At 38.0% G+C, this 27817-nt stretch overlaps 1 protein-coding gene across 1 annotated transcript; it reads left to right on the top strand.

Annotated features, from left to right (window-relative positions):
• Eif3e (eukaryotic translation initiation factor 3 subunit E) lies at window positions 1–27817 on the top strand. The gene is made up of 13 exons (XM_050162309.1): window positions 1–158; window positions 4219–4333; window positions 6243–6360; window positions 8967–9009; window positions 9763–9867; window positions 14132–14257; window positions 14847–14971; window positions 18250–18376; window positions 19128–19229; window positions 20637–20746; window positions 25919–26021; window positions 26643–26777; window positions 27630–27817. The coding sequence occupies exons 1-13, from the start codon at window positions 69–71 to the stop codon at window positions 27666–27668; spliced, it is 1338 nt and encodes a 445-aa protein (XP_050018266.1). The 5' UTR covers window positions 1–68; the 3' UTR covers window positions 27669–27817.

Below are 27817 nucleotides of genomic sequence, written 5' to 3'. Positions count from 1 at the left end.
AGTTTGTCCGCCTTTGGGTGCTGTTTTAATAAAGTTTTCGCGGACACGCTCTCCTTTCCCCCGGCAAGATGGCGGAGTACGACTTGACGACGCGCATCGCGCACTTTCTGGATCGGCATCTGGTCTTTCCGCTCCTCGAGTTCCTCTCCGTGAAGGAGGTGAGGGAGCTTGGAGGCGGAAGAAGCTGTGGGGACGAGAGGGGCTGCGGGAGAGGCGGGGAGGCGGCGACCGGCCGGCACACGTGCGAGCCGGAAGCCGGCTCGGGCCTCCCTGACACCGGCTGGGCCCCGGGATGGCAGCGCCCCGCGAAGGGGCGCGCTGTTGGGGTGCACGGGGCTGTGGGGTTTCGGGAGTCCGAGGTGACAGAGCGGGGTCCGGCGACGCCGAGGCCACTGCTTCCTGCGTGGTGTGGGATCCTGGGGGCGTCCACGGCCATGCTCGCCCGCTCCCGGTGTCCAGCAAAGTTGATGAATTCTGTTTCTGGACACAGATGATAACTGTAGATTGGTGGGTGGTTCGCGTTCAGATAGCATTTTTTAAAAAAGTCTGATTTTGATGACATTTATAAGCTTCCAGATAGTTTGTATGGCAGGTGTATTCTTTATATTCATAGGAAGATTTCTAAACACACGTACACACGTAGATTACTCTAAAATTGTTGATAATAATAAAGTTCCATGCTAAAAAATGGCTTAGCAGGTGAGACTTAATACATTTTTTTTTCATTGAATTTTGTACTGTACATGAGAGATTAAAAAGTTGAGTGCGTTTTGTTTCATTTTCTGGGTAAATGAGAGTCCTTTGGTACATGAGAAATACATACAGAAATACTTTCTGTGGGTAGCAGAGATATTTTGAAACTCCCTGAATTTCATATTCTTTGTGTGTTTACGTATTCATGTTTTTGCGGCAAATGGAGGAAATTGTAAGTGTAGATTTCTTTATTGCTAAGGCAAGACTATAACTGAGATTCAGTGGAAACTGACTCCTTTGAGGATGTTACTAAGATGGCCTTAGTACATCAAGAGGAAGACAGATGTTAGAGTGTCTGCTTAGCAGTAAACTAAATATTGGAACTTGGAATTTGGTTTTGTTTTTCGAGACAAGGTTTCTGTGTGTAGCTTTGGTGCCTGTCCTGGAACTAGCTCTTATATACTAGGCTAGCATCAAACTCACCTGCCTCTGCCTCCCGAGTGCAGGGATTAAAAGCGTGCACTACCACCTCCCGGCAAAACTTGGAATCCTGAAAAATCTAATGTAAAAAGGAAGACATCTCACCGTTGAAAAACTTAACTTTTGTCTGTAAGGTAAAGTAGTACATATGAGACAGTATTGGCCAAGTGCTATTAAAGTTTTTCTGTAGTCTTCAGTGGATAGAACTTTGAGGAGGTGCTTGTATCCGGAAAGCTAGACAGTGAGCAGTCAGGGATCACGATGGATGTCAGGACTGACACATGGCGGATATTGGAGAGCATAGGTTCCCGAAGAGGCATAACTTAGGTTCTCCGTGTTCTCGCACTTTTATAGTTCTGCGTAAAGGCTTTGAAATTGTTGACTAGTTAAATGACTATGTATTTGCTTATCACCATTTATTCTATGTCGAGACAGATGGTTCAAAGGCCCAAACCCTGGGCTTTGAATTTGGACATGGGTTAGAATCCTTGCCCTGTTTTAATTTCTCTGCACTTCAGATTTTTTTCCCCTTTTAACCAGTATCTCAGTCATCACACCTCTGAGTGTAAGCTCTCTTCACATTATAGATTTTTTTGACCTGTTTGGGCTTCTGTTTTCCTTTTGAGGGAAGATCTTGCTGAATGACCTAAGATGGTCTTGAACTCCTTACTTGCATGTCTGTAACAGGAGGGGCTGTTTGTTGGGGTTTCTCTCCTGCCCAGTTCCTACAGCCTGCAAGTCCCAAAGAATCACACAGAAGTTCTACATAAGTTATAAAAGTGTTTGGCCCATTAGCTCAGGCTTCTTATTAGCTCTTGTGGCTTATATTAACCCATTATTTTTATCTATGTCATATCAGTTTTCCAAGGAATGGATTTACAAGACCATGCCCAAATTTTTATATATATACATATATATACACGTATATATATGTATATGTATAAATGCAGTTCAGCATCAGGAATGTATGTTTGCCAAGTACTTCCAGGGACTGAACTAATCTCTTGGTATGGCAGGCAAGCTGTTTGCTACTATGATCTATAGTCCACGTTTGATTTTTAGAAACAGGATTCCCCTATGTAGCTCAGGCTGATCTAGAATCCTGTAGCAGGAGGTGCGGGCTGCTTTTCATATCGCCTGGCTCCTGGCTGCCCGGCTAGCTTATGCCCGAAATAATCATACAGAGATCTGTATTAATTAAACTGCTGCCTGGCCCATTAGCCACTTATTGGCTAACTCTCACATCTTGATTCAACCATTTCTAATAATCTGTATGTCACCACGAAGCCATGGCTTACCGGGAAAGATTCTGCATGTCTGACTTGGCAGCTTCATGATGGGCGGCTCTCTGCCTGCCTTCTTCCTCAAAGAATTTTGTTTTGTCTACTCCACCCATCAAAAGGCCAAGGCAGCTTCTTTATTCAACCAATGAAAGCAACACATAGAAAGAAGACCCTCCTACACCAGAATCCCACTCCCAAAGGTCCTCCCGTTTCTTCTCCTGAGACCTGGGATTGTAAGTGCATCCCAGCACCCCCGGCTTCATGAGCTCATTTCTGTGACCTCTTATGCTAGCAGTTGTTGATTTTCAGGCTGGTTAATCTGTTGGATTAATGCCAGTTTACTCATCCGTTGTAGCTTTAAACGACCCGTGAGCTATGCACAGTTTTAGGAATATACTTAAATAGATGCTTTAGTTATTTTGCAGAGTTCACGAGTTGAAGAATGTATGACTTCAGGAGATAAAAGCTTTGAAGTGGTTGTATTCTTGCTAGTAGGGTATTAATATTCTAGCCAGTCTATACTGACATTAGCACTGATGTTTTTTATCATAGTCTTTATAGGCAGTTCCCTTTTGATTAAGGAAGTTGAGATTGTCTCATGTGTCTTTTTGTCCATTTGTCTTAAGTGACTATTAAGCTGTCACTGTTGGAGATTTGTGTTTGATTTGTGATGTTCACCTTAGATTCTGTGATATACTATTGTGGGCTCTTCCTAGATTTTTCTTTCCTTGGCAAATTAAACTCAGAACATAAGTCTTATCTCTCACATAGATAAATGTCTCTCAGATTCCTTCTTTGTTCTCAGCCTTCCTCTTTATGTGAGTCTATGTATATGTTTCTTTTCTATGAGCTAATACATGTTTCCCGAGCACGCAAATCAAAAACCTAGCATAGGTTGTTGGCTTACAAAATTGGTGCTAGTTTTATTTTAGAGGTACAAATGGAGAAGCCCATAAATGATTGCAGCTATTAAGTGAGAAAAATGTGAAGGCGTGGCCACATCAAGGAGAGGTCAGTAGGCATCAGGTGGAGGCAAAGGATAGTAAAGAGGTGAATATTTAAGAGCCTAGTCCTCATTACCTGTGTGGAGAGGGGGCAAGGGTTCTTGCTTCGCAGTGGAGAAGGCATAGAGATTTTTATATATTGTATAACTTCTAGAAAGAATAAAAGATTGCTTGATAAAACAGTAATTAAATTGTTCATTTTCAAATCTTTGAGTAGATAATATGTTGAGTAATTGGGTGCTTGCTATTTTGGCAACTTTCTTTTTACAAATAGGTGACCGTGTGGTGTGTGTGTGTGTGTGTGTGTGTGTGTGTGTGTGTGTGTGTGTGTGTGTGTGTGTGTGTGCGCACACACACGTACTGAAGGTGAACCTAGGGCCTTCTGTACCCTAAGCCAGTGCTTTACTACTGACCTGTATGTCTGGCCGTGTGATGGTTTTTTCAAAACTGAGGAGCTAAGGAGAGATTTCAGTGCATTAGCTTCCACAACACACACGTGGAGTCATGGACAAAGGCTAACTTTGTGAAGTCAATTTTCGTCATGCTCATGTCATTTCAGGGATTGAATGCTGTTCTCCTGACTTGCTTAGCAAGTGCTGTGCCTGCTGAACCCTCACACCAGTCCCCCCATATATGCTGAACCAACTCAGCAGCCCGTACAGAGACACATGCATTTTTAAATGGTGTTTCATGAAGTATGATGCTGAATAAACAGAAGAACTTAGATATACTCATTAAAAGTAGTTTTTCTCTTACAGATATATAATGAAAAAGAATTATTACAAGGAAAATTGGATCTTCTTAGTGATACCAACATGGTAGACTTTGCTATGGATGTCTACAAAAACCTTTACTCTGATGATATCCCTCACGGTAAGCTTTATTTATTCCTCATGGTAAGCTAAAGCACATCCGATAGCTAAATGTGTGTGAAAATTTACGATATATGAGAGCTGTAGCTAAAAAGCCGTTCTTAAAGTCTTTGGGTGAAAACACAGAAGAGTCACAAGGATTCTAAGACGTGTTTCTGCTAGTGAAAGATGTGACTCTACTGTAAAAATAGGTGTCAAATACCTTCCGATCATAGTGTGTGCCTTCAGAGCTGTGGCCCACAACCCAGACCTATTTGATGAGATGCTCCTAAGGCCCTGGAGTAAAGCTGGAGAACTACTAGGAGAGTTCTAGACTGGCCCAGGGCAGTAGATGCTTCTTGAAGAAGAAAAGGACAGAAAAATGGTTCCTTAAGTACAGGAACTACGGCCTGGGCTTGGAGGTACACACCTCTGATCCCAGCAGCCTAGGGCCTGGAAGCATAATCAGGTGAGTTTGAAAAGAGCCTGGTTTATACAGCAAATTCTAATCCTACCAGAGCCCAGCCTCAAAGAATAAAAAAACATAGGAAATGCTATAGGGCTTTTCCCCTCTTTGCCTTTTCTTTTGCTGTGCATGTAACGAATTCTGAACAGAATTCACTTTTTAACATTGTTGTTTTTAATAGCAGTTTCTCTGCTTTTTCGTTTGGACATGAACTTGGAAGTTTTTTGGGTTTTGTTTTGAACATCTATCTTAAGCACTGAGATTTATAAAGAAATGCTTAGGGAAAGAAAAGGCCAGTGCCTCTTGGGCCAGAGTGGTGCCTCATAGGGGGAAGCGTTGCTGCAAATGCCTCATGACCTCAGTTTGCTCCCTGGAGCCCACGGTAGAAGAGAGAACCAGCCCCTAGGCTCACCCCGATAATCCCCATCGTTCACACTGAAAATAATTATAAATAAAGTAAATTGGGAACAGAAACAGTATCCAGGTGTGGAGAAAGAGCAGGATTGGACCATCCTTGTATAATGAAGACACTGTTAAAGTCAGTATAGCTTTTTTTTTAATTTATAGGCAGTAACTATTTAAATTTAGTTTGTGGTGAGAGTGAAGGGTTTTGGGTGTTTTTTTTTATTATTTATTATCTTATGTGTATGATGTTTTGACTGCTTGTGGGTTTATATACCATATGTCCGCCTGGTATCCCAGAAGATCAAAAGAGCCTCACATACTAAGAGATAGTTATGAGCTGCCCTGTGGGTGCTGGGAATCAGACTCAGCTCCTGGAAGAGGAACAAGTGCTTTTAACCACTGAGCCATCTCTCCAGCCCCACCATTGTCTGCTTTTATCTCAGCTTCCTAAGTGGCTAGAAGTACAAATGCATACCACCACAAGTACAAGTGCTATTAGTTGTTGAGCATTAATCTGAGATACTTTGCAACATATATTATGTGTGAGTTTTCTCTATATTTTTGTGGTGGTATAGTGAACAGAATTGGTTTGTGAAATTATAGTTTATACTAAAAAAGATTCTTGACCAGATTAAAATTGCATTCCATATAGTAATAATATGTAAACCTGTACTGTAGTGCCTGTATTCATAAACTCTAGGGTAGTAGTCAGTCAGGAATTAAATAGGAACAAATAGAAGGATACTTGGAGTGAAATCATGGAAATGTGGAGCCGGGTGATACTTTACTTGTTCCTGCCTACTCTCAGCACTAGTCACCCCACCCTTCCTTGTTTGTGTGTAGATTTCCCCTCCACAGTAAGAAGATGAAGCCCTCTTTCTCTATGTGCCTTTGGGGCTCTAGTGAAAGGAAGTTGTGCTTTTGGGGAAGGTGTTGAGTTGGTGGTTCCTGGCACGTGAGGGAAAGTATAAAGATTAAATAAGTGTGTATAGTTTGAATTAATGGAAACTAGACAGTTTAATGGAGTGGTGTGGTTTAACTCATGGTACCATTTCATTAGCTTTGAGAGAAAAAAGAACCACAGTTGTTGCGCAACTGAAACAGCTCCAGGCAGAAACAGAGCCAATTGTGAAGATGTTTGAAGATCCAGAAACTACGAGGCAGATGCAGTCCACCAGGTAATTTGTGAACTCTGATCCTAGAAGGTCTCTAACCTGGGACCCTGTAGTAAAAGTTGAGGGTCTAAGTGAGTGCCTCACTTGTTGATTTTCATGGATCTTTATTTTTTAAGGGTTGTATCTTATAGCAATATATTTTAGTACTAATTTATTTTTTTTATGTGTATAGTGCTTTGCTGAAAAATGTGTATTTGCATACATGCCTAGTGTGCTTAGTGGTCAGAAGAGAGGGTTAGGTTCCCTGGGACAGGAGTTACAGGTGGTTGTGAGCCTCTGATGGAGGCTGGGAATTTGAACACAGGTCCTCTGCAAGAGCAGTAGGGTGCCCTTAACAGCTGAGCCACCTCTCCAGCCCTAATATTATGATTTTAAGAAAGTTTTTTAAACCAGCTAGTCATACCTTATCATGCCCTGGCAGTTCAATATGTCCTGGTCCTTGATAGGAGACATTTGTCAGTATTTGGAGACTGAATGTCACATTGGAGGCGTGCTGCTTGCACCAAGGAAGTATACAGGAGGGAATGCTGCTAAACTTTTTGTGTTCAAGATCCGCCTTTCCCTGTACCCCTTCCCAAGAGTCAGCCAACTGAAAGCCTTTTGGAGAAAACCCTGTTCCTGGTGTATGCCTAGAATGCCTGGGTTGCTTTCCAAAGGAGAAACCTGAGCTCACTTACCGCTTACATTCTTTTACATTTTTCAATGTCTGTACTCATCCCAGCAAAGATTATTTTCTTTCTTTTTTTTCTTTTTTTTTTTTTTTTTTTTTTACAGAAATAGAGTTTCTTGTTTGGTTTCCAAATAAGTCACATTGCCTTAACATTACTTAATGCTTTGAAGCCTTTGGAGTTATTACAAATATTTAAAAGTAAAATGTGCTAAAATTGAATGTTACTGATGTCATGTCTTAACTACCAATGTATTTACTTCAGAAAGTGTTAGTGACTTTGCTTTGCTGTTGGTTTCTATAATATATGTTTAAACCAAATTTTTAAGAGATTGGCTCTAAGGTTTTATTTGTGATTTGGAAAAGTCTTACTTGATATTATTAGACAAGCTGTAGACATTGCACAGTTACTCTGCCATGCTGTAACATGCTATGCACCATGCAATATTACACTAGGTGCTTGTGCAGACATACATACAGATAAAAAGCTGTTCAAAGGAGAAAACTCTACCTTTCTTTATGAATATGCAGAAAGTGAATGTTGAAATATTCCGGATGTTAGATGAGAACAGATGTTTTAGGATGTGTTAGACACATAAAGATTGGAAATGGGGACTGGAGAGATGGCTTAAGAACATGTACTGAAGCAGAGGACTAGCCCCATTTCAGGTTCACACAATTGCCTACAGTAATGTGCACTATACCCACACAGGCTTCTACTCATAGCCAAATGTAACGAGAGTAACCATTCAAAGAAAAGGTTGGAGATGGTGACATAAAGGAAAGAGCAGAATGCATGTAGGATGTACTCACCACACTGTAGACAGAGCCTTTCATGATGGAATGGTCTCTATGCAGATTAGCTCTTTCTCAGTTTGGTAAAGCTAGACTAATCTGGGAAGGGGAACTTCCTTTGAGGAATTGCCTCCATGGGATTGGCCTGTAGGCATGCTTGTGGGGCGTTTTCTTGATGAATGGTTTTCTATGGGAGGGCCCAGTCTATGTATGGGGAAAGAGGGGCAATGTCACCCCTGGGCAGGGTGCCCTGGGTTGTATAGGAAAACAAACTGAGCAAGCCAGTAAGTGGCATTTCTTGATGGTTTCTGCATCCCCTTGGGCCTCCAGGTTCCTGCCCTGACTCTCCTCAATGTCTGGTTGGGAAATGAACCCTTTCCTCCACAGGTTGCTTTGCTTCAGAATGTTTTATCATAGCACCAGAAAATAACAAATGAAGGCAGGAACTTAGTTGAAAACAAATGAGTGACTCAGCTGTTACAAATGTGTACTCTAATAGACTTACAAGCTACTTTATTTTCACAGAAATGGTATTTTTCTACTAATCTCTTAGTTGCCATTGATCATACAATGCATTTTCTATACTTTTTTAGAAAGTAGACAGAGAATAGTGAAAGTCTGAACTTTGTGCACAATTTTTTATTCAGTTTTGTATCCAGTAATTTAATGCTGGCAGGGCTCCCAACGTGTGCCCCAGGCCACAGCATACTCCCACATATGAAAAAAGCCTAAGAAAACATTTTGATTTTTATTCTTTCTCCTTTGGTGTCCTTATTCTACTTGTCTTTTACTAGTTTGTTTAGATCTAGAGTTAATGCAAAACTAATTTAAGAAAAATTAAGTTGGACTATTTGGCCGCTTGATCTGAGTAAGAATTGTGTGAGGTTTGTGACACTGTGACCTAGGTGCCATCTAAGTTTGGTCTTCAGTCAGAGCCTGAGAAATCTGAAAGAAAAATTTCCAAGTTTGTATTTATTCTTATATCAAAATTTGACATGTGCTATTTGTTTTATACTAGAAGTTATATTTCTGTTTAAGTATTAAGAGATTTAAAGTGACTTTGGATGATAATGTAGAAGTTAGAGCTGTGTATTTTGTGTTCTGCAGCCTATAAACCATAATAATGCTCACTTTTTCCAATATTAAGGGATGGTCGGATGTTATTTGACTACCTAGCAGACAAGCATGGGGTAAGTATTTTTTTAATATTAAAAAATGGTCATTTTTGGAAAAAGATCTTTAGAGACTAAGGCTGTGCACAAATTTATAGAATTCTTAGGTTAACTTAAATAACAATTGGTATGTTTTTAAACACAGTTTTTGTAAAAATTGGTGATGATGGGGAAATTTTTGTTTATAATCCCCATTTTGTAACAAATCCTCACAGTGTTTGCCTTCTGTGGATCATCATATAATAGTAACTCTCTCTCCCTGCCTGAACAGTGTAGGCCAAACTGTCCACAAATTCTGGTGATCCTCCTGCTTCTGTTTTTTGTGCTTTGGTACAGAATATTTAGTAGTTTGTTGTTTTGAGCCTTCAGTTCTTTTAGATTTCTTCAGTTTTATTTTGTTTAAAAGTTAATAATGTTTTGAGGCCAGTTTTCAAAAAAAAAAGTTCTATTGTGTGTGTTATTTTTGTTAACAACATTGGAGGTGTCCATGTGCTTGGTAATTAGTTTAGTCAACTTAGTGGGCTTACACCAGATGTCAGCTGTAGTTCAAGTTTGTTTGTCTGTTTATGTTTTTAGTAAAATTGCTATCAGTACAGTTCAAAACTCTGAGGTAAAAACAATATTAAATGTTCAGTTCCATGCATACACACATATGTACATGCAATCAAGTATTTCTCTGATTAGTGATTATTGGTGGCAATTGTTCATCTAAAAGAGATAAATGAATGGAATTTTGCAACTTAACTGTGGAAACTTCTCCCCCTCCCCCAGTTTAGGCAAGAATATTTAGATACACTTTACAGATATGCCAAATTCCAGTACGAGTGCGGGAATTACTCAGGAGCTGCAGAGTATCTTTACTTCTTTAGAGTTTTGGTAAGTACCTCTGTGTTTTTCTTTTCCTTTTACTCTGCTTCTAGAACTTTTCCTGGCTCCTCAAAAAAAAAAGTTTGTCTGTTGAGTCTGTTAAATTTTAAAACAGTCATTGGCAAAGGAGAAAGGTAGTTTACATTTAAAAACAGAAGAAAGGAAGGAAAGAGAAAGGAAGGTAGGAAGGAAGGAAGGAAGGAAGGAAGGAAGGAAGAAAGAAAGAAAGAAAGAAAGAAAGAAAGAAAGAAAGAAAGAAGAAAGAAAGAAAAATGAGAAGATCCTTCACAGCAAAACCCAAATAGAAAACTATAATAGGGCCTCAGAATTTGAAGGGAGGGCTGCCAAGATAGGATGGAAGTAGACATTCTTGGAGTACAAACCTAGAGACCTCAGTTTGATTCCAGAGTCTATATCAGGGTGTATAGAGAAAACCACCCTGCAAAGCTGTCCTCTGACTTCCACACTTACTCTGTAGCAGCCTGCACCCATGTACACATATGTATGCATGCAATAATAATAAATACAATTTAAAAACAAATTTGAAGGGAGCTTTAATTTGACCCTGAAATCCAAAAATAGGAAACCATTAATGTATGTGAATTTTAGTGTTAGCAGAATTATATCTTATCATGGGTTTATTATAATACTGTCAACAGAGTGAATGACACAGGTTTAATAAATGTATCCAATCTGTTCCTTGTTCCGAACAACTGATCCTCTATTTTTTTAAATGTGCTTTAATGTTGACCTAATTTTTATTTACCCATATCAACTAATAAAAAGTAAAGGAAGTGATTTCTTCATTACATGGAGGTGTGGAGGAGTTTGAACAGTTACTAACTGGCATTGTAGTCTGCTCAGTCACTTCCTAGATTGTGTGCTTTTGCAAAGGGAACAGAGCCTGGTATGAAGCCTGATTAAAGCTCAGGCTTCAACTTAGCAAGTTTTCTCATTCTCTCTTCTATTTAGGTAATCACCATAGTAGGTACTCTTTAAAGTCATCAAAGTTCTCCTCTTATCTAGCCTTTTATGGAGTAAGTTATAATTGGGACTCACTGTGGATTAATGGACCAGTACCCAAGCCTATAGTTTCTTTAGTTAATCCTTGAAATTAGAGAAAGTCCTGCTTAAGTCAGCGACTTAGATTTCTTTATTTTCTCTTGCTATTTTTCTTCTAGTTTTATATGACACAAAGAAAACATTTGGAGCATGCCATCTCTGGTGCCTTCCATGAAATTCAGGTTCCTGTTTGGGGTAGTTAAAGAGGCAGATGATTGTCTTTTATTCAGATTTCTCCTACACTGCAGTTATATGGGACGGTCTCTAGACTACCCACTGTCCTTCCTTCAAGGAAACAAATCTTTTCTGCCTATTCCAAGCTTGATTTAAAACATTGTTTGCTCATTCTCTCATTTGTGTAAATGAGTTCATTTACGGATAAGCTGTGATTAGCTTGCAAGTGCACTGAAGGTAATCATTGATGTTGACCGTGAAGTGACTTATCAAAAAATTCCATCGCTTTTACCTTGAATGTTAGCAGGGACTGAAGAGAGCAAAAGTTGATTACCTTGAGAATATAAACAGCTTAAGCTAGGGTTGTAAAACCAGAAGCCTGGTATGATTACAGGTCCATGAAAAGAGCCGGTTATTCATATCATCTGTTACTTGTGGGAGTGAATTTTGAGAATGAAGATTTAGTGTCGTGTTAGAGTTCCAGCACAGTAAATTTATTGTTGCTGGTCAGTGAGTGAACGTGCCATTTTCCTAAGACTTGGAAACTTAAGGTAACTGCTGGAAATCCAGATATTGAAACTCTTCTAGTATATCCACGCTTGAAAGCAGGTTGCTGTGAAGAGCCAACTGGAATGAGATGGAGTTGAGCCAGCGCAGTCAGTGCACACGAACCGTGGGGTTGCAAACTTGCTGAAGTTGTACAAAAAGCTTTTATTCCACCACACATTCTAGTTCTGTGAATGTCGTGTTCATGGAGTGCAGCTTAATAATTAGCCTAATAATTTCTGTAATTAATGGATGCATGCCTTATAACTGGGGGTTTTAATATTTACTTTAAAAATTATGACACATAATACTCTGTCTTTAAAAACATTCAACCATATACCTTCACATTATTCCTAAGAAATCTTATCTTGGAATTCCAATAATAGAGAGCAGCAAATGGAAATTGTCTTTCTTAGAATTTATGCAGAATTTTATTGTTCATTTCATAACACAAAAGATTGGAGCTGGGTACAAGCTATTTTCTTTTGGTACATTGTTACCTAGTGCAAAGGAAGAACAGATGATTTACATACTGCTATTAAAAATTGTAGGTGTTTATTTGAAGGTTTAATAGTAAAAATAAAAAGCTTTGCTTTGGGTTTGGAATGACATGTTTTAATTTAGTTATTTCTTTTGCATTAGACTTTTTTCATTTCTAGATTTTTTTTTTCCTGGTGGTTGGTTACTTTTGAATCTATGGTTAAGGAAACATTAGCTATGAAAGAGCCATTGTAACTGTGGGCTGAGATTAGAATTTGACTCTCCAAATGACCTATTGTAGGTCAGTGTTTATAAATTAAAGCTGTGTGACCCTAGATTTATTTTTAAAAGACTTGGTGACTTTTATAATATGTTGATTGTACCGTTTGGATGTGAAACTTTGCATTATGCTTCAAAAGTATATTAATTAAAATGAAATCAGGAGAGTTAGTAGACATTTTGGAATGTTTTTGTTTTGAAAGTTACTGAATTTTTATTAAGGAAGGATCTGTTCTCACTTCAGAGCCTTTGGTCTACCTCTAAATATGTCCATTAAGCAACTATTGAAAGTAAAAGTTATTTGAAAATACCAGAACCATTTCTGATTACTATTTTTTAGGGTTGTGTCGTCCCCCCTCCCTTCACCGCCCCGTTAGAATTGAAGATGTATTGAGGTTAACAGTCAGTGGCATATCAATCCCTTTAAAATTACTTTCCATGGTTCCCAGACAGCTTGGGTAACAGTGACTCACTGAGCATTTGCCAGTTTTGACTCTGCCCAATGTCCTGTCAGCTTTAAAAGATGTCTAGTTCATGCAGATTCCCAGGCATGGCCTATATTCACTGTCTCTAATTGGAATATGTATTGAGTTGATGAAATTGTGTGTGTCAGAGGTGGGGTGGGGTGGTATGTGCACTCAGGATTATTGTGTGCATTTGAAGGCCAAAGTAAGGTTGGGTATTCTCTATGAGTCTATGCATTATTCCTTTGAGACAGTCTTTACCTGTACCTGGAACTAGAGTAACAAACCCCAGCGTATCTCACCTCTCCAATCCCGGTACTGTGCTTAGAGGCGGTTTGGTTTGTGGATGTTGGGATCCTAAAATAAACAGCTGATACCCTACCCACTGAAACATCTCTGGCTCCTGATGAAATGTTTTAATCATTATATAATAGGAGCAATTTTATGGAACTTTATAAAATGGTTTTTGAATTTCAGTGAATTTTGGCATGCATCTTTCTCATTACCAATTGACAAAGATATTTTTCTGAATTTTCAAAAAATTTTACATGTATGAGTATTTGTCTAAATTTGACTGCACCTTGTGAATGCCTAGTGCCTACAGAGGTATAAAAATAACAATAATAATCAGCAGTAAAAAACCAGGGGGGGGGCATTAGATCCCCCTAGAGCTAGAGTTATCGATGGTTGGTCAGCCACCATGTGGGTGTTGGGCATGGAACCTGGGGCCTCTGTTAGGACAAGTGCCCTTGACCACTGAGCCATTTCTTTACCCCATATGTCATGTGTCCTCTTTGTCATGGTACTCTAGTCCTAGTCCTGGACATTATTGATCTGCATTGTGTGCCTACAGACTGGTTTTGCTTTTTTTAAACTTTGATGTGGAATGATAAAATATGTATGTTTGTGTCTGGCTGTTCTTTATCAGCAAGGTTTGGAGATTGTGTTACAGCAGCTATCAGAATTTTTACTGCTCAGTGGTATTCCATCCTGTGCATGTACTTCTGTTCAGGTTTTAATCTATTCATAAGCATTTGGATTGCTTCCAGTTTTAGCTTATTAACAATTGTGCTTGTTTATATATGGATCATTTTGTGGGTATACTTAATGATAGAAATTGGGACAAGTGGCTTTTTGATCATGTTTCAAAGAAACAGAGTAAATGGTGTTTCTTTGGGACTAAACGGCTATGGGACCTGGTGGGACATAAACCTCCAGTCAACATTCTTGCTGCACAATATTGAGACTATAACTAATTGTTCCTACAGGTTCCAGCAACAGATAGAAATGCATTAAGTTCACTCTGGGGAAAATTGGCCTCTGAAATCTTAATGCAGAATTGGGATGCAGCCATGGAAGACCTTACTCGGTTAAAAGAGACCATAGACAATAACGTGAGTTATGTGTTCTGGATTGAGTCTCTGAAATTTCTATGTACTTGTCGTGTTTTCTGATATGGGACAACATTGCTCTCTTAAGAGGGATAAGACATAAAACTCTTTTATATTTGGGTTTTTGTTACTGTTTTGACTTGACCAAAAAAGTATAGTTGATTTGCTCTTGTTAACTTTGAAGACTGACACACTTGGTTTGACTGATGGAGGAAAGGATTTAGCCCTTCAGGTCTGCTGCAGCTCTTGCACTGTTTACTACTGTGCCAGTGGAAACCGCCTCCTACTGTAGAGAGCTGTTGAAAGGTGACGGCTAGACCCACGTTAATGTCACCCACCTACACAAATTGAGGACTGTTTACTTCTGCCCTTGTTTATACAATGTCTTCTGAAGTGATTATAACATGTACTAGTTTGAAGTATCAGAGATCATGAGAAGAGGATAGTAGTCAGACATGATCATAATGCCTGGCTAGTATACGCCTTAGACTACGTTCTAGTTCTGATTACAGTTTTGAGATTGCATATGTTTAGTGCTTGTCTGTTTTTCACATACTAATATTTCCTGTGTATACATTTCTTAATCCTTCAGTCTGTGAGTTCACCGCTCCAGTCTCTTCAACAGCGAACGTGGCTCATTCATTGGTCTCTGTTTGTTTTTTTCAATCATCCAAAAGGCCGTGATAATATTATTGATCTCTTCCTTTACCAACCACAGTAAGTTACATCACGGTTTAATTTTAGTTTTTGATTATATAAATTTGTCACCTGCCAATTTTGTTTGATTGCAGTATTTATGTACTTGATAATTAAAAACCTCACATGTAGCTATTAGGTAAGTTATTTGATAACTCTAGGCCCGTCTTTCAAACTTCCTCTTAAAGTATGATTTCTGAACCAACAATATAGATATCATTAAGACTCAGGGCTCATCCAGAGGATTAAATCAGACTTTGTATTGTCACAGGGGCCTCTGTTGTCCTGCATACAGCTGGTCCTCTATTTTAGTGGGTTACATATCTGTAACCAACTGAGAAAAATTTCATTTTTACCAAATATGTACTGGTATTTTCTTGTAATTATTCCATAAATAATATAGCAGTAACTATATTTATCAATGGTAATCACAGTATAGAGAGGGAAATCCCATATCAACAAACAGAAACTATATATTATTAGGTATTATAGGTAATTAGAGATTATTTTAATTATACAGGAGTATATGCAAGCTGTAGCCCATAATTTTATATTTATGGTTGTGAGCCTAGCCTTTAACAGCTGAGCCATCTCTCCAGCCCAGCCCATAATTTTATAAGGGACTTAAGCATCCCTAGATTTAGACAAACAATGGCATTTTGGAACCAATCCCCTATTGATATTGAGGGTTGACTATATATTCAAGTGTAAGGAATTAAGACTTATGCTAAATTATTGGAAGGGAAAGAAGGATAGAGGTTATATCATGGAAGAGTCCCTTTTGTATCAACTTACCCTGTCCGGGCTTTGGCTTATCTTGAGTTGATAAGAAATCTACCCACTGCATTTTAAATTTGTTAACTATACTGTTGTGTTGTTGGCCAGAAGTTTTGTTTTGTTTTGTTTTTATTTTTTGTTTACCTTTTTAAAGTTCTTACTGAGGTTCTCTGTGTACCTCAGTCTTGCCTAAAACGTGATCATCCTTCTTTGACTCACAGATATATATCACAGATTTGACTCTTACAGATATAAGGGTGTGTGTGTGTGTGTTTGTGCAAATAATTAAGTAAATAAATAAATAGAGTTTCTGATTAGTTGTTTTGTTAGCCAAGTAAGAAAAGTCATTTACCATCAGGGATTCAGTTGTTTTTTATTTCAGCAGCCAAAGACACACAACCAGGACAAATGAACTTGTTTGAAACTAGAATGGTTGCTGAGGTGGGCCCAGGGCCGTGGTCTGGAAAAGGTAGATGTTTTCTGAGTTACAGCTGCCCTTGGGCTCCTGTCATCATGCACAGCAGGACGTGGAGATTCACTTCTGCAGTCTAATATTCAGGCTGAGATTTCAAAGGAAAACAGTGCTTTCATGTCAAATTTATGCTTTAGTAAAGTCATTTCAGTGACAGCATGATATGAATCACAAGCCAGGCCTTGCAGCGTTGTGTGTTTTCCGTTCTGTCCAAAGCTAAAACAAGAAGCAGAACTTCTTGCTGCACAGATCTGTGACTGATCCGTTCAAACTCACATCGCACTTCTAGAATGTCATAGACCTCATTACAAGCACAAAGGAAAGTCCCATATTTCTAAATTCATTCTGCTAACTTCAACTGGAAGTGATGAATCTGTAGTGCAGTTGCATGCGAAGAAGCAAGGTCAAGACAATTTAATTGAATTATATAAGCAATAAAGTGTTCCCATATGCTTGTCAGTAGATAGCAGTAGTTAAAGTATCCAGAAAGAAAAATGATTTTAGAAGCTAAATATAAGAATTGGGAGTATTAGCTTAGTGGTAGAGCTACATCTTTGTATAGCTTTTCTGAGACCCTGGCTTTGAGCTCTGGCATTGCAACACCACCCCCTCCCCCCATATTAACTATTTGGAAATTTTATTATAGGTCAGCATTAACCAATAAACATTTTAAAATGTGTAATAAATTTAAAATTTTTTTATTTACTTTTTTTAAAGATGATCTCATTGAGCCTACCCTGTCCTTGAACGTTAGTGTCTAAGGATGACTTGAACACCTGATTTTCTGCATCCTGCTCCCAAGTGTGGACATTACAGATGTGCACTGTCATGCCTAATTCAACTGCCATCAATTTTTTTAAGCACTTCTAAATTTGAACCCTGTTAGTTATCCCCAATGAAGGAATTCTATTTGTCTCATTACTTATGTTTTTAAACATACACTCAAATGTTTTATTTTAATTTTGTCATTAGAATAGTTTAGAAATTTGACTTCTCTTATGTAAGTACCTGTGTAATCATCCTAGTTCTTCACGTCATTTTTGTCAGCTTCTATGTATTCACAGAAACGGTATCCCAAGGAAGTGGCTCACAGGAGTATGAAAAGAATGCATGCAAGTTTAGCATCATATGATAAATTTGCAGATTATTAGGTATTAAATTCTAAAACCCTGAAGAATTCAGTAAGAATATGTAATACAGTGATGTGTGTGCACTTGCATGTGTACATGTTACAGTCTAGGAGAGCATATTTAAAAGCTTCCTGGAATTTCATCTTCTGAGAAGTTTATAATTGGAGGAACAATTTCTTTGGAGTCAACTTTATCGATGGGAGCTGGATTGATACTCTAGAACTTGAATATATAGCTTTGAGAAATGATCTTTACAGACATAATTTTGAACTCGACATCATACCTGGTGGGGAAGGTACTCAACTAGTATGTATTGGATCTATATAAGGAAGTTGTTAGAGTAATGCAATGACTTAGAAGGTTGTCCATCGTCACTAGTAGCATGATTTGGTAATTAATGGTGAAGACCCCATTGGCATTTATGTCACATCTATTCCTGTTTTTCATGATTGCCACTGCTACACATTTAATCCAGGCCATGTAATGTCCTCATTGTTTCTACTTTTACATCAGCAAAATTAGTTAGTTTGTGTATGTGCCCAGTGTTCTGACTGTGAAAGTACCTGCACATGCAAAGTCTCTCTCCTCTGTTCCTATGAGAGAGTCTAAGTCATAGCTGTCTCCAGAGCTTTTGGGATAAACTAATAAGTATATCTAGAGACCTTCCAACATCGATTCCTCAATAGTAAGGACTTACTGTATTCTTGAATGAGTCTTCCTACTCACTCTTGGCAGTAGTGGTGCAGTTCCCATCCTGTCATTGACTTCTGCTGGTTTTGTAGGTGGTTGTTCCCTTAAATGTTTGCAGTCTTAAGTTAAACAATGTAGACAGATGTTTCCTTTAATTCACACTGAATTATTTACATTGAAAGTTGTGGGAGTTTAGTGACTATCAAGTAATTGTTGTATTTTTCCTTTAGGTACCTTAATGCAATCCAGACGATGTGTCCTCATATTCTCCGCTATCTGACTACTGCCGTCATCACCAACAAAGACGTGCGGAAACGCCGGCAGGTGCTGAAAGACCTGGTGAAAGTTATTCAGCAGGTAAAACCAAACACCTTAAATCGCTGAAACCTTAGTTTTGATCTCTTCTAAAGTAAGACTCTGGAGTCTTGGGTGAAAATATGTAAAGTGGAAGGGAAGTGTACATGAAGTTAGAAGAGAGAGAGACAAGCCCTAAGCGTTTACTTCCGTAAATTCCCAGTATCTTTGTGACAGATGTGGTGTGAGTGATGATTGGTGCTTTCTTCCAAAGACTCTGGCTTACTTACTTCTTGGTGGTTTGGGGAGTTGTTACCTGCACAACTCAAGAGCTGCTTCTTAGTGTTTTGGGGAGTTGTTACCTGCACAACTAGATGGTGACCTTTGGAATCGAATGTATAGTAAGATTTCTTAAGGTGGACAGAAGCCACTGCTGTTAGAGTTATATTATCTAAGAACTCTTTATTTAACATAATAATTATCTAAGAACTCTTTATTTTACAAGGAAGCGATTGTTATAGTAGGGTTATATCTTCATAGCTGAAGAAGTTCTTCATTGTTTATTGACTAAAGGAGACTAAGTATTAGAATTGAAAACTTCTGAATAATTCTGAGAGTTTAGAGACTTTGGACAGTATTCCAGGCTTACTGAGTTACCTGGGATACGCGTTTGATAGGTGCTGTGAGAATAGGACAGTGGATTTTTGGCTGTGAATTAATGATAAGAGAACTGGAAAGTGGTGATACTTTAAATAGGCAATGTGCTAAACAGTGCTCCACCAGCTCTCACTGGACATGTGACTTGATTTTCCAGGAGTCTTACACATATAAAGACCCAATTACAGAATTTGTTGAATGCTTATATGTCAACTTTGATTTTGATGGGGCTCAGAAAAAGCTGAGGGAATGTGAATCGGTAAGTATGAATTTTTACTAATCAGTTTACATTCTTAAATCTCTAGACGTAGTATTGAAGTAATTGAATTAAAAAAGAAGCTAAATGGGTTATTGGTAGAATGAAGTCATGTAATTAGCATTTGTCTCCATTGGTTACAGAAGTTAAAGCCTCAGCTGTTTTTGAATGCATCTGGGTCTCCTTAATTCTGTTTTTCTAATCTGGTTCATATGTACATACATATCACAACTTTGACTCATATTTGGAGTTATTTTTAGAAGTTTTTGACTGATTATATTTAACATTTCCTATAAACCAGGAAATTCTTATAGTTATGATTTTATACCCAATCTTTCCTTTTGTTTAGTTGACAAGTTCTTCCAGAGAAAATCTGGAACTTGATATGTAGACCAAACTGTCAATGGACTCACAGAGACCCATTCACCTGCCTCTGCCTCCCACACACTGGTATTAAAGGCTGGCATCTTTACGCTCTGCTGCTGCTTTTATCATTTGTTTTGTTTTGTTTGATTTTTAAAGAACTTTTGTAATGTTTGTGGGCACACAAGTGGAAGCTAGACGAGAGCTTTGTGGGTCTTGTTTGTCCTTTCACCGTTGCGTGGGTTCCAGGGTTTATGCTTGCTTGCTGTGCTTTACCCTCAGAGCCATATCCAGGGCTTTGCCACATCTAGTTAATTAATTGAACAGCTCATATTCACAACATATTTTGTGGTTAGGTTAGGGTTGAGCTCACAGTTTGTTATTTATCTTCAACTGATCTTAGGCCCATGATCTTTGTACCTTAGGTTCTTGAGTGCTGGGATTGTAGGTGTATAACACCATGCTTAACTAATTTCATCTTTTAAAATCAAATTTTGGGAGAAAGTGTACAACTTAATTAGGATCTTTTTTCTCTAAGGGGAAGAATGGAAATATGTATTGTGCTATTTTTTAAATATTAGCCAACATGGAAAACTAAAATCTTATCTTGATAGTTTGTAATCTTAATTACCGTTGCTGTTGAAATAATCTCTTTTAGCTGTTACTGTCATTGAAATAGTAGCCATTCCTGCACTGTTTTCTCAGTCTGCTTGTCTTGTGTTGCAGGAAGTTCATGTCCTTAGTCCATTTCTTCTTTTTAGTAGTGAGGGCATGTTGGACTAAACAAAACATGTCAGGAAGTTGCTCTGCTTTTTTAGATCATCAATAAATAAGGAGCCACTGAGGCTTTGTTGGAGTTTTTCTTCCATCATTTTATAACTACTCGTTTAAAATATTAAGGATTTGAAGCATGAGCAATATTCTAGAAATTGGTATGCTGTAGGGTTTTTAGGTAGATCATAGAGAACAATAAAGTAGACAAAGTGAGTCAAGTTTTAGAAACAGTCGTCAGTGACATTAATTTTATAATCTATTTTATGCATATAGGTGCTTGTGAATGACTTCTTCTTGGTGGCTTGTCTTGAGGACTTCATTGAAAATGCCCGTCTCTTCATATTTGAAACCTTTTGTCGTATCCACCAGTGTATCAGCATTAAGTAAGAACACTCAGATCGGATATATAGTTTTCTACCTTTACTTATAATCTGTGTAATTGCCATTTTTTATTATGATACATGAAATAAGATTTCATTTGATTCCATTTTTGTTTCTCTTTGCTTTTAGAAGAAACAAAAATTTGCTCATGATTTGTGAAAATCTTAATGTGTTTGAATTTTACGAATCGTTAGTCTTTATTTGTGTGGCAGAATATAATTTTTGCAAGTGACAAGTTGAAAACCTAAACTTCCTTTCCGTTACCTTTTTAAACAGTAAATAGTGTCGTGCCGTTAGGAAGGGCTATTTAAGATGGTTTTCAGCAGTAGGGCAATGAGTTAGCCCTTAGCAAATGGGAAATTTTGTTGTAAGACCACTACATTTGGTAATAATTTCTGTTAATTAAGTTTGTTTATTTAATTACTTATTTGAATTCTCATATAGTAAGCTGCTGTGACATCCTAAAATGTTGAAACATGGAAAGCTTGTGGTGAAGTTGAGTTGAAAGTTTCTCTGTTGTGTGAGAAAATAATTGGCAAAATTGTGAAATGTACATGACCTATTAGAAACTAATTTCATGTATTAGGCTTTCAAAAATTATTAGTGCCCTTTGGCCACAGATGAAGTCAAATATAAAACATAAAAACTTAGTGCTTTTAATGTTTGCCTCTGAGGAATTTTGTGTAAACCAAATTCTGTTTCTTAATGTCATTTGTTTTTGGTAAGAGATCTATCCATGCTTGCCTAATTTTAGTGGGTTGTCCTTGAAGTGGTTGTCCATAGTTAGACTTGCAGTGTGATCCCTGGGCCTTTCTTAGGGGCTTAGGGCTTCATTGTAGTTTGCAAGCATGCCTTTTTAAATTGATTTTCTTCCTAGTCTTAATAAAAAATTGATGTGTGATTTAAAAGGCAGGCATATCACATAGGGCTGGGCTGATGGACAGCTACCTGGATTAGAGGATTTGTTTTGGAGATTTGTAATTGGGCTTCTCTGTGAAAAAGGAATGCTTAATATTTTGGTTTTCTTTTGTAATTTTCTCCATTCCCTCGTAGGCTGTGTTCTCTTTTGTGTTGGAATTGATTTGTTTTGTTTGCATGTGTATTTGGCCAGAACTTCTTGCTCCTGTGTTTTATAGCGGATCTTTGTTGAGTGAGTAAATGTGCTCTGAACATCTTAAATCTTGAGGCTTCTTTGCATTGTGCTTCTGAGGTGTCATGGATAAGGAATTTGTGATAATTCTCGCTCTTTACATTTACAAGTTGGTATTTGGGTTTATGTTTACTGTGTTTGGCAGTGAAAGAGACCAAGTGTTCATATTCTGGTGAAATGTGCAGCCTGGTCATGGTAATGGACTAGGACTCTGAATGCTTATGGTTTTGTCTGTGTTGATTGCTTGGCTTGCTCTTTTGTCCTGCCAGAATCCAACCAGGCCCTTGTAATTGTTAGGCAAGCTCTTGAACACTGACCTGTGCATAAAGTTTTCCTATTTATCTTATGGACATTTTAATTTTCCTTGGATCTCTTTTCTCTTCTGCTAGACTATCTCTAAAACATCTTAAACTAAATTTCCAGAAGCATTCCAAAGCCCTGGGTTCTTCTAGTACTTGCACTGCATTTACTTGAGGTTATCTAAACTTCTTTTTGCCTGCCTTAGAAGATTAAAAGTACAAAAAAATTAATAATTTAAGGAATATGTTGATGTGGATTCTTCAGAATAGTACGTTAGGCATATTCAGGTTAGTATGGCTATGAATGTTTTCAAATAACAGAAGTTTTGAGCTGCAAGAGCCCTTAGAAAAAACTATGAATCCAGTACTGCACAGCTATAGAAAAACTAATTTTAAGTCTTTTCAGTAGGATGAGTGTAGAAAAACAGAACTTTGTATGGTGGTAGAGGAAGTGTTTTCTATCTTCATTGTTCAGCCTGAGCTCCTTGAAACATGACATATATTTCAAGTTCTAGAACCAGAGTTTTCAAATGTTGAGTATGCATATGTGTGCTGGTCTGTGTGGAAGCAATTTGGCTGACTGTCACATGCAGTATTATTTACATGTATAGTTGTGTATGCATGCAAGTATATTAAATCAGGCCTTCTTCATGATGTTTTAGCATACATTTTTCTGACATTTCTTTGGAACCTCACAACTTGTAGAAATACTGACTCTGCACTCTTATTTAGCTGGAAACCTTGAGGTTTGGTATCCAGCTGCTACCTAGGTCATTCTGGATTACCAAGCTTAGGCTGGTAAAGCCTACATTGTATTGTTCTTCACCATGAATTGTTTTGTTGTGAACAGTTTAATTAATAGAAATAATCTTCATATAAATTGTTTAGAATACCAGTTGAGCCAAAGAGTAAACATGAAGTCCATTACAGCTTTTAATTCTGTATCACAGAATCTCTAGTTCTGTTTGGCACATACAGCTGTGAGGTGTAGATAGCAAGGCTGCCTTGTTACACCTTGGGTTGAATATCTCAAATCATAGCCAGAAATTAAACAATCACGTCCTGTCACTTGATTTTTTTTCCATGTAAATTACATCTCTTTAGAGTAATTGATAGACCAGTATCATACTATCTTTACTATATTGATTAATTTCATGTTTTTTAAAGTTTTACTAGACTAGCATAACAGCAGCTGAGAGTAATATAAAGTATTTTTATATTAGGATTAAAAATGCAGATTCATTCAGATTCCAATGACAGAAACCATGAAAATGACCAACAGAACTAACCTTTGTCTTTAAGCAGTACACAGGAAGAAAGGCCTGTATATCTGTAAGAGCATGCTATGAGAACTAATTAAAGAATCTGCTAAGAAACTATGACTAACTGTGAGAGCAGGACACGGACATTTCAGAAACACCAAATGCTGAATGCTACAACTGTAATGTGTATATGTGTATGTATACATGTTTGTGTGTGTGTGTGTATATATATATATATTAAAGCTTGGCTGCAGTCTTCATATCTTGACCTTTAGTCAACAATGTTTGAAAATTAAAAAACAAAACTTGTCAACTAAAATGTGGAAAAGCAGGTTGTATAAAGTCGGTACTAATAGCCTTTGTGAAGTGCTGGTCTCCCTAATCTGTGCTAAAATGGGCAAAACAACTTACCACTGTGGGGTTTCAGAGTAGAGAAAGAGACCATCCTCAAGACACAGGATTACTACTTGGTAGATAATCAATCTGGGATCAATAAAAACCCAGTTAAGTCTCTAGATCAAGATATGGATGTAATGTTTGTAAATGTGTCTGCTGCTATCAACTACTTCACAGAAACACAGAAATGCCTGGTTTATGCTGGACCGAGGATAGATATTGCTTTTGTGTGGTGTTGAAGATTATTTGCTTTCTTAATTGTTATGTTTTTGTATCTGGTAACTGGTAAGCTAGTTAACACAAAGATGTGTGAAGCAAGTTTTAGAGAAAATATTTAGGTCTACTTTGAAATTGCTCCAGACACAGTTAAGAGTTTTAGTACTGTTTGCATCTAGAATTTGTTTTTGTTAAGATTGGGAGGATTCATTTTGGAGCATTTTGTAGAGTTGCCTAAGCCATCTTTTTTTTAATTAATTAATTTATTAAAAATTTCCACTACCCCCCTCCTCCCATTTCCCTCCCACTCTTGCCCCTCCCTCTCCCCCTCCCTCTTCAGTCCTAAGAGGAGTCAGGGTTTCCTGCCCTGAGGGAAGTCCAAGGTCCTCCCCCCCCCCCCCATCCAGGTCTAGGAATTTATCTTTCAAGCTTTGGTATTATAGTATTTTGCATGAATTTGAGAGACAGAGCAGGGGGCGGGGCGGGGTGAGAGGCCCCAGGCACAGGCACACCAGGTCAAATGGCAGCTTACTGAACTAGGTCTTTCCACCTTTACATGCCAATCCATTTTGCCAGCCTAGTTTTTATATTCTTTAATTTGTTCTTGAAGTGATTGGTAACTTAGATTACCTGAGGTTCCATCAAAGTAATGTACCAATACTCTTAGAACTTATTTTATTAAGAGTCAAGAAACGCAACACAGTGGGGACCATGAACAGCTGCCCTACCTAAGGTGGAGAGTTAAAGCAGCTCCTCTGTGCATGGTGCCATGTCACTGCAGCCATGTTAGAATGTGAGTATAAAGAAAAGGGATATTGATTTCAGTTAAGAGTTACTGTGTAGAGTGTGATTTCTTGCTTTTAAAATCTGAAATCAGGTGTTTACTTTGGTCAGCTCTCCAGGCTAGAATTGGTTTATGGTTTAGCATTGCTAAATCCTGTTGTATCTCTCATAGATCTTTTAGGTTTTTGGTTTTATAGTTGTTGTTGTTGTTGAGTTATTTAGGGATTAGGTAAAATGCCTACTCCCTTACTTCTCAGCTTAAATACTCAGAGTTGATGTTTGTCACAAGCATCAAAGCCAGCTCATATTTCATTGAGTGAGTGATGGGAAGGAAGAGAGCTAACTGATTTGCTAGCGGTGGCATGTGGTATTCATGAGGGAGAATAACTGGAAGCTGAAAACTTAGATTGTAGCTAAATTGGAGGAAAACCTGACTTGAAAGTTTATGCTTTTTGTATTAAGTGAGTTTTTTTTTTTATTTTAAGATTTGAAAAGAGCTGGGAAATAAACTTATGGTTGGGTTTTAGGATTAAACAACTATGTGAAATAGATTAAGGGCTCAAGATACAGATTATACAGATAATGGAAACTAGTACCCGAGCCTGAATCAGATTGTGGCTAGATTAGGAGTCAGGCAGTTAGGTATTCATTCGGTGGCTCCTTGGTGAGTTGCGTGGCTCTCTTTTCTGGGTGCATAGTAAACAAGGAGCTCACAAAGGTCTGTATTTTTGGGATGATTTATCACCGTCCTTTGTGTCCATGTAAGAGACAAGTGATTCAAGTGAGGGAAAGGGTAGCTAGAGGGATGGCCTGTGCAGAGACCCTAAAGTAAAGTTGGGAGTGTGAAGAAAGGTTAGTGTGTCTGCTGGACTACAGTGCTTTTCATGGTGAGAGTAGATGAGAAACCATAATTAAAGGAGCCATTGAGGGACTTCCTGTAGATATGGGGTACATAGTTAAAAGTCATGTCCAAGAGAATGTGATCCTGAAGAAGGATCTGAAGTCTTTGCAAAGTATAAGTCAAACACTGTCTATAAAACCTAAATGTGTATGTCTGTCTGTCCTTAGTATGCTAGCAGATAAACTGAATATGACTCCAGAAGAAGCTGAGAGATGGATTGTGAATCTGATTAGAAATGCAAGGTTGGATGCCAAGATTGACTCCAAACTAGTGAGTATTATAGTAGGTTTGGTACATGCTGTTTAACAGTCATGGAATAACTACAAATTTTCCATTAGAAATTATATTCTGTATACTTTGTTTGAGACATGGTCTCACTGTGAAGCTATGGCTGCCCTGGAACTCACTGTGTAGAGAGGCTGGCCAGGTGCCTCCTCTGCTGGAATTACAGTCATGCACAACACAGCACCTGTTCAGGAAACTTTGTTAGGTTGAGCCTGGTGATGCAGGACTGTAATTGCCCCTAGTTGGGCTCTGAGGATGGATTGAAGGCCATCCTGGGCAAATACCCTCAAAATGGAAAAGTAAAACCAGGATGGCAGCCGTCATCAGGCCTAGGGGTATACCAGGACAGGACTGTAATTCTGACAGAGTTCCTGCCTGTTCCGTGGCAGCCCATTTCTGGTACTATATGTCCCACCAAAAAGTAGTTGGGTGACAGTTTTTTTTTGAAGGTGATAGTACCTCCTATGTTTTCTTGCTGGGTGAATGTTCTTGTCCCCGTACAGTGTATAGGTGTGCAGCAGGCAGGTGGTATTGTGTTATGCTCAGATTTACTGAGACGCTCCACTCATTGGCTTTGCTACAGTAATAATTTGTCTTTCATTTTAGGGTCATGTGGTAATGGGTAACAATGCAGTATCACCCTATCAGCAAGTGATTGAAAAGACAAAAAGTCTTTCTTTTAGAAGCCAAATGTTAGCCATGAATATCGAAAAGAAACTCAATCAGAACAGTAGATCAGAGGTAAGAGCCAAGCATTTTCCATTCTGTTTGGTATTTAGCAATAATGTAACAACTGTTACATGCACGTTGAGAACATAATCAGTATTGGTTAGTTCTAATTTTGTGTTTCCTTTTAAGCTTATAAGTATTTTGTTCAAGAAAGTAAATTTTGTCTTAAATATGTTAGGTTCCTAATTATAACTGGGGTTTTTTTTCTTTTACTCTTTTTACTTGACTTCATTAACTTGCTTCCTCAGGGCTAAGCATATCATGTTGATACTGATAGATGATACCTTACATGTGCTTGAAATGTGTGTCCTTTCTAACGCTAAAGACATAGTTCTATAAAAATACTGCTTTCTATGCTGATCTTACATAAATTTTAATTTTATCTTTTATTTGATGTTCATAAATAACTGTCCAAAATATCCCCTTCTCTTTTTAGTAGAGATCCCTCGTTTTAGACATTCACGGAATTTGAGTGGCCTTGTGACTTCAAAATTCCAAAGCATTTGTAATTCCACTTACACACTGAGCACATACAACTGAGGGTAGAAAGTGTTAGTAACTCAGAATATTTAAGGAGTCATTGAATTGAGACCAGAATAGGTTAGAGTGGATTTACAATTGCATTCTACAACCAAGTCTAGTAGAAGTGAAACTGAACAGTAGTTTATACGACAATTTTTTCTTATTTGCTTTTTTTCCTCTATGTCCAGAATAAATTTGATTATTGTTACCATGTTAGTGACTGATTATTGGTGTGCTTTATTCCCGTCCAAAAGCTGTACCAGTGATGAGGTGTTTGTACTTCCTTCTTCTCTCTTAACATGGGGTTTCCATCTTGATGGTTTCTCTCTGCATGTATTTTAGGCTCCCAACTGGGCAACCCAAGATTCTGGCTTCTATTAAAGAATTCTAAAGAAAAGAAGAAAAAGGAATCAATAAAAGACACAGTAACCATTATATATATATAGAACAACATACATTTTTAGGAGCATTTGACATGTTTGCTGTAAATTTTGGAGAATTTGAATAAAATTGGCCATGATTCACTTTTA

The sequence above is a fragment of the Alexandromys fortis genome, unplaced genomic scaffold (assembly GCF_014885135.2).
Source record: "Alexandromys fortis isolate MF-2015 unplaced genomic scaffold, M_Fortis_MF-2015_v1.1 scaffold_17, whole genome shotgun sequence".
NCBI lineage: Eukaryota > Metazoa > Chordata > Mammalia > Rodentia > Cricetidae > Alexandromys > Alexandromys fortis.
This window is presented reverse-complemented; position numbering and strand designations above follow the sequence as displayed.

Excerpts from the sequence above, each read along its gene's own strand:
- Eif3e (XM_050162309.1), top strand. The coding sequence starts at position 69 with ATGGCGGAGTACGACTTGACGACGCGCATCGCGCACTTTCTGGATCGG. Across the intron at positions 18,377-19,127 it reads TGGTGAAAGTTATTCAGCAG|GAGTCTTACACATATAAAGA; the intron begins GTAAAACCAAAC and ends TTGATTTTCCAG. Across the intron at positions 19,230-20,636 it reads AGCTGAGGGAATGTGAATCG|GTGCTTGTGAATGACTTCTT; the intron begins GTAAGTATGAAT and ends TTATGCATATAG.